The 11,027-nt window shown below is 31.9% G+C and overlaps 1 protein-coding gene across 2 annotated transcripts in view; it reads left to right on the top strand.

The window, feature by feature from the left end:
• Positions 1–10,199, top strand: part of LOC129809529 (protein salivary glands marred-like) — a 30,999-nt gene extending 20,800 nt beyond the window's left edge. For both annotated transcript variants that reach the window (XM_055859452.1, XM_055859453.1), the window contains exons 3-5: positions 8,298–8,458; positions 8,643–8,777; positions 8,863–10,199. In XM_055859452.1, the coding sequence (XP_055715427.1) occupies positions 8,298–8,458; positions 8,643–8,777; positions 8,863–9,144 (578 nt within the window). In that variant the 3' untranslated portion in view covers positions 9,145–10,199. The remainder of the gene's footprint in view (positions 1–8,297; positions 8,459–8,642; positions 8,778–8,862) is intronic.
• Positions 10,200–11,027: the final 828 nt, after the last annotated feature.

An 11,027-nucleotide genomic window follows, 5' to 3' on the forward strand; every position in this document is an offset into this window, starting at 1 on the left:
AATAAGCAGAAATTCAATATATTTCACGAAATTTATCACTTCTTATCTGAAATCACTGAACGAAAAATATTTTTTTTAGACAAATTGCATAAAGATCGTTTGATCATATCATCAAGAGATGTGGATAATGTGAGATACAATCATGTAAGTGGAAAAGTATGATATTTTTCGGTAATTTATGTTACAACTTAAATAAAAAAGACAAATATTGCAAACAATACGCAAGCTCAAAAGTTGCATGCTTTGAAAAACAAAAAACTGTTTACATGCAAATATGAACTCAATGACGTTTCAATATCTATTGATCAATATCCAATGAAAATGGTTTAAATTGCATGACGGCATCAGCATCATGCTGTTCAATAACCAATGAAAATTATTGATAGTTCATATCGCCAGTAAAATTAGTGAATATTGCGAAATTCGACTCAATTTTACAATTATCTTGCGCACTGCAAGACATTTTTTCCATGTTGCTTCATTCATCTGAAGGAATCAAATTGTCGCGCAAAGACTCATACAAATAGTCTCTCCCGTATGGTCTCGAGCGCGCGAAAAGGTCTCATATTGCATTTGCATTTTTCCACACTTGGACAGTGCATATAGGCCAGAGACTATAGAGACTCCCGCTTACTGCATAGGAAAGACTTCTGGCAAACCTTCTATCATGCCACAATGGCACAATGGATAAGGTGCTGGACTCGCAACCGAGAGGTCTGGTGATCAATTCCCATGGATGGCAGATCTTTTCTCATATAAATTGTATAGGGAGAAAAAATTACATGAGAAAGAGTCCACCAAAGTAATTTCCGTTAATTCAAATATTCAAAATTACCATCAAAAAGCGTGCGCAATATCAAAAAGTTCAAAGTTCCAAAAAGTTCAAGATGGTCGCCTAAAACTTACAGCTAAGATCAATATGGCGTCTGAAACGGATCACATTTCAAACAGCAGTATCGTACTCCATAGCCAATGAAAACGCTTCTTTCAGCAGTATCGTGCTCCATAGCCAATGAAAATGCGTCCCTCAACAGTATCGTGCTCCACAGCCAATGAAATCGCTTCCCTCAACAGTATCGTGCTCCACAGCCAATGAAATCGCTTCCCTCAACAGTATCGTGCTCCACAGCCAATGAAATCGCTTCCCACTCAACAGTATCGTACTCCACAGACAAGCCACGCCCACAAATCAGTATTGTGCTCCATATTCAGTTAAAATAGTTAACCAAAACGCAAAATATTAGCCGGAAAGGGCGGGGAGAGAGGAGGGCGGGGAGAGGAGGACGGGGAGAGGAGGGCGGGGAGCGGGGAAAACCGACCTGCAGGTAGCCCACCCACCAGAGTTATCGATGTGGCGTCACAAAACAGTCTCGTGCTCCACGGAAAGCCACGCCCACAAAACAGGACTCTGCTGTCCCCTTACTACTGATAAGAATTCGAAGACATTTCCAATGAACCATAATAGTATCCAATCGGTAGGGAAATACGCTTTCTATAGTCTTTTTAACTTTGAAATTTTATAAATTTATAAAGACAGTAATTCATTATACTAACACAATCCGATTCGAATAGAAACGTTTCTATAAATGCAGAAGTACGACCAAGAAACCTGAAAACGTTGGTAAAATTCACAGAAACATATTAGAATCACAGATTTAAAATTTTCTTAACGTTAGAAAGGGAAAAGCGTGAAAAAGAAAATATATCTAGAAATGGAAATCACATTATCCTGTAAGGGAATTCTATAACAGTATGACAATCTCATATGACAAATTTTAAAATTTTAGTGTAGAAAATTCGGATAAATTCATTGAAAATCAGATTTATATCAATTACTGAGAGCTTCATAAAGCTTCATGCAATGACCTATCGGTGCTCATTGGGCTTTTGCGTTATCCTGCTCCCGAATTTACTTTAAAAAATTTATCATATGACATTGTCACATCGTTTCAGTATTCGTTTACTGATCCATTGTTTGACGTAATTCGCGTGGATACAAATTACTTCAAAATACTACATTTTGACGAAAATTTCTCACAATGTGATAGACGCCATAATGGTCTCTACACACTAAAAAATATGCCCATTTTCGAGACTATTGAAGAAATTTTTGACAGTTTCTCCGCTACAGGCGAAAAACAATTTGCTCCAATTTTCCGAGTTCCGAGTATTGACAAAGGCTTTTGATATCTCCCACTAATGGTTTCTAATTAGTGATCAAGCCTATTGAAATGCCAAAGAGTCTGGCAATTTCCTTCTTTCCATAATTCCATGTATTTTGTATTCCATGGAGAACGTGGTCACACTGTACTGAAGAACACTTCAAGAATATACAGAGTGATTAATTTCTGGCAATTTCTAGAGAAAACCCAGAGCATTTTTGAACAATTTTCTACACACGTTCACTTAAAACTGTCCCAAAAAAACGTCTACAAACACTGTTTCAATTTTTACAAACACAGTTTTTTCACAACAAAAAATGTTCATAAAGAACAATCTTTAATTATGTTGATTTTTCTTTAAAAATCTTGTCAAAAATTATTTTGTTGAATTTTGTTGCACTATGTAGCGGTTAATTTTTTAATAAAATTTTTGATACAAAATATCTTGACTTGGATATGATTTTTGAAGAGATTGCCTATACACTATAGGCAAATTTTCTTCAAAACCCATATTTTTGTCAAAAGTTCTCACCAGGCAATATTTTTAAAGCACACTTTTTGACAGAAATTTCTCATAACGTGTAGACACCTTAATGGCCTCTACACACTGAAGTAATTTATGTCCATATTGAAGAGTTTTTCCTACTCTGAAAAAAATGTTTTGTCAAATTAACAAGACAAGTTTGTATAAAGGATGTTGTTCCATACAGAATATGGAAAAGTTTTGTCAAATCGGTGGCCAACTGGATCTTGTTAAAAGTTTGTCAAAAGGATGTTTTTCCATGTAAAATACAAGAAAAAGTTTTGTTAAATTGGTAAATAACATCCTTTTAACAAAATTTCAACAAAATCCATTTGTTAGTTTAACAAAACTTTTTTTTTCAGAGTACACAAGCGTAGGGAATTTGCTTCAATATGGACATAAATTTCTCTAGTGTGTAGACGCGATAATAACATAGGACATTTCCTTCAAAAAGTCATTTTTGACGGAAATTTCTTCCAATGTGTAGAGGCCTTTATGAGTTACTCCTCAATATTTTTTCTACATTGGAAAAGTTTTGTGAAACGGGTCAAATAAAATTGAAACTGGTGCACATAAGAAAAACGGAGATTGCATAAATTCCTGTGATTTCGAGCACAATGCGAATTTTCCTTTGCCATATTTTTGTCATAAAAGGTTTTTTGCCCTTCGGCAATTTAGAAGTTCAACAAAAAAGAGGTCACAGAGTATTTTCAGTGGGGAGAAAGTTCTATGAATCCTCAACTTAAAAATTCTATTGCTTTCATATCTGAATTTCTCAGAATCGACTCATATTACCTTCATAATTTGAAAACTCGAATGATTTCCTTTCAAACTTTTTCCTCAACTTCCTACACATCCCACATAATTCACCTTTAGTGGCGTAAACCCAATATTCATTGATTTTTTTTGCATTATTTTTAGATATACTTTGCGTTTATTGGAAAATTTGTTGAGAACTTTTCCACGTGCACATTTTTTAAGCTTTCACTCATAAATCATACAGACAAAAACCGCAAATTTATATTCACACGACAACTTGTTTATTTTGGTTTAGAGCCGCACACAAACATTTTGAAATAATAAATTTCCCATGAAATTTGTTTTATTTGAAGTTTATGTTTTGTAATTTTTGTTCTGGAGATTGTTTAATATCAATATAACCTAGCTAGATAATTTGACAAAGTTCAAATTATCAAGAAAATAGAAGATTATAATTGTGAATGCGATGGAATAAATATAAATTCTTTGTGATTTATATTCTACTTTCGTTGAAGAAGATATAAAACGGCAAAACATTCTCTTGTTGACTAAATTCTTCTCGCAGAAAAGTTCTTAGAAGACTGCGAAGAATTTATACAACAATCATTTTGTAAAAGCTGACAAAGGAGCTTAGAAAGAAAATAATATACACAATCACATTATATATTCATATCTAAACAACAAATTTAAAGTGAAAATCTTCGCATGATGGAATTGCAGACATTATTATAATATTTTCGGTTTTTAGAAATTTCACTCATCTCTTTGCAAAATTAATCTATATTACCTGGGTATACTTTATACGAAATTTAAAGAGAAAAGTAAACTTCTGAATAATCATTTAATTAAAAGACCATTAAATGAAGATATAATCATAGACAAGTAATTCCTCTAAAATCTTTTCTGAATTATTTATTAAATTTTATATTAATTGCAAAATTATTGAGCAAAAAAAAACATGCTTTTTAATTAAAATTGAAATTGTATGCAAATAAGTATGGAAGATTTAACAGAGATTGAAACAATGATAAATGAGTTACCGGTAAAATACATAAAATATAATTTCTTCGTTTTGTGAAGTTAAAATAAATCAAGTGTTTTATCTACTCACGCATCTTCAAAGCATTACTAAGAAAGATATAGTGATTCATAACAAACCTTAATACCAATTTGTTTAACATGCAGGAAGACACAATAAAACAATAATTTTAAGGATTGTTAAAAGAAATGCATTGTATTAGTAAATGAAAATTAATTTTAGGATATGTTTTTCTGAGAATACATAAAATAAATTTAATGTCCTACAATCAAGTTTTGTCATTCGAATGAAGAAATTTTATTAGTAACTTTGTGAATTTCACAGGAAGATTTTTCATCTTGAAATCTTCTGCTGCACGTGCTCCCATGCAATTTAAAATAATTCAGATGAAATTTAAAATAATTTGCTAGTATTTCACTGTTTTTCATTATCAATAATTACGCTCATCACAATTTTTTAAAATACTTATTCCAATTTCCAAGATTAGCCGGAACCTGTTTAGTTATACGAGGATATCAATCAAAAACAATGACGCTTTGCTTTAATCATGTTCATTCTAAATATTTTTTTTTATTAATAAAAATGTAATTTTCTTTTACTATAAATACATTTTTTATATTCTGTTTTTAGTTTTTTTTTCTCAATAAAAATACAATTTGACCACTAAATAAGGTCCATTCCTATAAGAAATTTAACCCTCTAACGGTGTTTTCGTTAATATGCGAAAAAAAAGTTCTAAAAGAATGTTTTCTAGGATAATTATGACCCAATAAAGTCGAAAAAACCATTCATTCTTCATTATCTCTTTTAGTTTAGGCGCTAGGTGAGAAAATATAAAAATTTTTTGAAACATTTTTTGCTTCTAAAATTCACATTTTTAGTTTTTTCAAATTTTTTAAATAAAATATAAAAAGTAGAATAACATATCTTTCAGTAAAAAATAAACTTGTTTTAATCAGATAACTTTGAATCGGTATTTTTATGGAAATTGGAAATGAGTTTTTTTGCACAAATATTTTTTGTTGCTTTTTCTCTGACCTGTCACACAAAACTGGGAATAGCAACAAAACGAAGAGTCAAAATGGGTTCAAACTTTCAAGAAATGTTTATAAGACTATTACCGAGGACACTATAGCACTTTTAAATAAATACACTCAGTCCCGGCATTAAGTCGTTCGGGATTATGCACCTGACGGAATTATGCACACACAATTATGCAAGTTTGCCTACCCTTAGGAGTCAATTTATGAACTTATTTTTGAAATACGCCTGAATGTATACTATGTTGCGACGCGGGACATTTGAAAACATTTTGCTACTTTTTCAGAATAAAACTTTAATTTCTTTTATTAAGGTAAATTTTTTAAATATTCTAACCATTTATTGAAGAACTCTGCCCAAAAAGTACTGTTTGTTGATGAATTTCTTTTAAACAGTTGAATCTTTTTGTTTGAACTACTTTTACTCCGCACGAAATTCGTTCTAACGGACGATTTATTCAAAAGAAAGCCCCTGCGGTTATGCAAATTTTCTCGATGCATAATGCCATTTCGCGCGATTTTTTCGGTCCCGAAAATGTGCATAATCCCGGGACTGAGTGTATAACCTTTATTGTCGCTGTTAAATGTGATTTTTGTGAAGACCGCCTGGAGGTGGTCTTACCCGTTAGATTAGAGGGTTAAGTCATGCCCTTCAGGAAATACGAAAAGCTAAAACAAATCATTTCTTGATTTCATTCAAGAGTTTGAAAAGCTTCTCCTCCTTTAACAAAATAGAACATCCTTTATCCTTAATACTCTCTCTTTCGAAAACTTTAAAATTCCCTAAATTCCCTAAATTGGAGGCAACTATCAATAAGAGGAAAAGACTTTGTCTTTAAATAAACGTGAGATTACTACTTTCTTTAATAGGGCATTGAATTACAAGGTCAAAAGTGGTCTATAATTTTTTAAATTTTAGTAGATACTTAAACTATATAAATCATAAAAAATTTCAAAAGATAATTCGAAATATTTTCGAAGATACAAGGACAAAAGAAAAAAAGAAAATTAGCTCTCTAATTCAGACTCTGTTTTCTTTACTAGGTATTTCTAACAAACGAAGTTTACTATAATTCTCCTTTTTATATTATGGAACAATAAAGGGACGTGCCCTATTTTTAATGAACCTTTTCCTTTGGTTTTCCGGCTTAGATTAAAATTGTGAGATCATTTTAAAATATGAAGATTGGCCTCAATTCTGAAGCCATAATCAAAATCAAAATTTCAAGCTCTCATATGTGTATATTTCCAAGATCAAGATATCACACAAGGATTTTCACAATTTAATTTTAAATTCAATTGAGCCAATTGAGCATTAAAAGATTTCTAGAATTTACTTGAAAATTCTCACACCAGGACACATTTTGCAAGAAATTTGCTCAATTTTAAGTAATGTCGCGAGATTTTGATTGTGAATGACTCCATAAGTCACTTATCTGTTATGCAAAAAAGAGTCTCGAAAGTCAGAAGAAAGGGTTGTAGGCAAGGGGGCTCATGAAGAGACTCTCATACAGTATTGTTGTAAATCTGTATGAAGTCATCCAAACTGGAGATTTCTTCACACAACAATTTCTTGCGAATTGCTTTGGAGGAACTCAGCAAATTACTCCCGATACTAAAGCTTCAATTCTGTACAAGTTTATCACTAAATTACAGTATACTTATTTTATTTTTTTTTTGCCACAAATAATAATTAATTACAAGTGAATAAATTTAATAAGAACAATTTGGCTAAAAAGGCTGCTTATTCAACTGCAATAAAATTGAATTGAATGAGAAATTTTAACATTTTAATTTGCTGAATTCAAATTTAATTGAGCAACCACATTTATGCTATTTTATCATGTTTAAACATATTTTGGTGGACCAAGCATTAGTTTATATCAATAAATAAGCGAAAATCTATCAATTCAAATGATTTTTAATGCAAAATAATGCATAGGAATAATTCATCTGAAAATTAAATTGAATTTACAAATTGAAAAAGTCCTAGTGTGATAGCACGAATCCTGAATTTGATTCAGTCACCTTACCCTAGGTCTGCCCCGAGGTCGATGTCTCTTCACAATGACTTGCATAGCTTTTCTGGGGAATCTATTCGTTCATGCGGTGAACATGATCAAGCAACTCCTTGACTCTTAAGCTCCTCATAGACTATTAGGCCAGCTTCAGGTTTAGCCCAGTTCCCGAATGGCCCAAAATCTTAAATTGCGAGCAATTTTATTGCTTTTTGAGAGCCTTCATTTGTCTTTAATAATCTAATCCTAAGATAAATTTTCCCAAAAAATCGTAATTGATATAAAATTAGAGTAGTTAAGCCATATAGCTAAACTTTAGGTCTGAAGTCCGTATTGCGTTCCGTCCGTGTATAAACGTCCGATTTTATACTTTCGGTCATTACCCAAATCTCATGACCATAGATAAGAACGAACATAGCATAGGTCAGATTCATTAAAAGAATATGGAAAAAAAGGAAAAAAAATATGAAGTGTTCGAAGGCAGTCTGTGCGAAGCCTGAAAACCTTCCCCTAATATTTACTCAAATTACTTCGTGTTAAGGAAATTCAAGTCTTATGACGAAGTTTAAGTTTAAAGTATTTTCGTCTGAATCATTTGAATTATGCAGTATTTATCTTCAACAAATGTACGTTTGTTCTATTATCAATGAGTTTTCTTGTTAAATTGGGCAAGACACTGAATGAAATTGCTTCCACTTTGTCACATGTTCACCAATCCAGAGAGAAGAGTCTAATTGAATCATGTTCTGTTTGCAGTCATGAGTGATTCAGCGTCGGCATTTCGTGCCAGAGACATTGGTCTTCGGGCACAGAAGAAAATTCTCTCGAGAATGGCAACGAAGAGTGTTGCAAAATCCTTTATTGATGACACTACTGCCTCCCTGTTGGATAACATCTATCGTCTGGCAAAGATTCATGTAAGAGTTTAACAGATGATTTTCTGTTTTTATTCTCAAGATACTCGTTGACTTATATTCATTGATTTTGTGTCGTATTATTAGTTTTTTCCATTGAAAACAAAAAAAAAATGCTGTGACAATTTGATGATAAGATATGTAATTTTTTTTTATTATTCTTGTGGCTTTTTTTTCCTCTCTGCAGTCTGATAAGAAACAAGCTGAGCGACTTGTCAAGAATATCATAAAGATTGTGATTAAAATTGGCGTTCTTATTCGCAATGACGAATTCAATGAGGCCGAAATGCAAACCGCAGAGAAGTTTCGGAAGAAATTTCAGGTGAGTTTTTTATTGTGGAGGGGAGGGGCTTAAAGTTATTTTATGGTAAGGATGTTAAATGGTATTTTAATTGGTAATTTTGCAGGTTACTCAAATGGCTATAATTTCCTTCCATGAAGTTGATTTTAGCTTTGATATTCACTATTTGCAAAAGGCACTCACAGAGTGTCAATTTTTGCTGAAATCCGTGATCAAGAGACATTTGACGGAGAAAAGTTTGAGTCGTGTTGATGAGATTTTCAAGTTTTTCCGTGATGACAAACTCCTTGAGACGGCCTTCCGTCCAAATTCACCCTATAGCGATGTGATGATGAGCTTAGTGGCTGACTTGAATAAGTCTCTGGACGAGGGAGACTCTAATTTATAGAAGACAGAACACACTTTTAAATCATTTCAATGCTGAATGTGAATTTAAGGAAAAGACATTTTAAGATAGCCATTATGTGGCTATTTTTTCTTGCAAAATTCCAATCACATCAGTTTTTTCTCACTGTAGTTTCTTTTTATTCTTTATAATTTTTATTAAGATTTCCTAGTATTCTATTTATCCTAAAGAACACGAAGAGAATGGCCGATAGTTTCAGCAAAATAAAATTAAAAAAAAAAGTTTGAATCCCAACATATCACAAAATTTCTTCTATAATAAAATAACCAAGAAAAGAACTCTTATATTTCGAGTCAAAGATGCACAATAATGTAGAAAAAAATGGGATCAAAGTATCAGGCCTTCAAACTATAATAAATATTATATACAAAATGCACTCTTGAAAATGCGAAAAAGATAAATTTACAGCAACAGATCAAATATCAAACATTCCATGATAATAAATACAAATGATTTTACACCAAATATTAATATTTTTAACGTTATTTGTTCTATTCATTTCTCTCTGAACAATTTGTTTGATTAATGATTAAGACTGTTTTTCTAGTAATTTTAATTTATTCTTGCCATATTAGTGGAGACATTGAGTTGTCTATAATACATTTTTTGATGGGATTAAACCTACCTTTTCACTGTTTATTAATCTGTAAGGTTTTTGTTAAATGACGTGTTTTTCTCTCTCCTATTTTTATTATTAGTTTTTTTTTTGTTGGAGGGACTTTCTGATCACAACATTTTATTATGATTGATTTACTGTAATTCAATGTGTGATGTGGGAAATATCTAGTTTCCGAGACAACATATCTTCATGACAATAAATTGGATTATGAAGAAAAGCATTTTTCACGTTCAATTTAAAAATGAAAAAGAAAAAGCTGACGGGAAATGATTGTTTTGTGTTTTGATCAAGAAAAGAATGCTGAAATAAGCATCCGTCCCACAAGTAGATTTTCATTGTATTGAAGAGAAACAAAAAAAGAACAAGACATGTACTTAAAAAGTGGAACAAGAGATGAAATAAATATTGCGAAATGTAACTGACATGTTTTATTTGACGATATGAGGATGAAAAGGACATGGAAAACAGATTTCACAGGTCAGTGTTGCAAATAAATATACACCCCTTTGCAAATTTGTGAAAGAAATTGAAAATTTTAAAATAATAACTCTCATGAATTTTACCTAAAGGAATTTGTGTAATTCATTTCCGACAATCGCATAGAAAATTATTTCAAAAGAAATAGTAATTTTTCAAATTGTACAACAAGGTTTAATTTATCGTTTACTCTCTGAATATATTTCTCTTTAACATAAATTAATATTAATGGATATAATGTTCAAATGTAGCTTCTCACATTAGTATAAATTATGCATGCATAGCTATTTAATTCGTGTCTAACCATAAATCTAAGTTCAGTACAACTATTGTACGCAAATTTGTACATTAACACTAGAGTTTACCTTATTGGAAATGGCACTTTCTATAGTGCTTGCGGTTTAGTTGGATGTGATTCGCCAATTTAAAGGCAGAAGCACATTGACAGTTAAAATCTTCATTTTTTATCTAAATTTATTCCATTCAATTTATTGATAAAAATAGGACAATCTGTCCCCTATATAATGGATATACAAAAAAAAAGAAGTTCATATTGGACACGTGGAGCGTGTGGTAGACACAAATCTAAGGATAAGCTCCTTCATCCGTTCACGAGGCGAATTATTTCAAAGAACGATTCCCTTCAATAAATAGGGGGAGTCCTATAGAACGCAACAACCCTAACCTGACGCACAGAGACACGAAGCCCTAGTGGATGATCCATCCACTGCAAGCTCCATGAGATACCGCGGCACACCAACCCAAAGTA

The sequence above is a fragment of the Phlebotomus papatasi genome, chromosome 1 (assembly GCF_024763615.1).
Source record: "Phlebotomus papatasi isolate M1 chromosome 1, Ppap_2.1, whole genome shotgun sequence".
In the NCBI taxonomy this organism is placed as follows: domain Eukaryota; kingdom Metazoa; phylum Arthropoda; class Insecta; order Diptera; family Psychodidae; genus Phlebotomus; species Phlebotomus papatasi.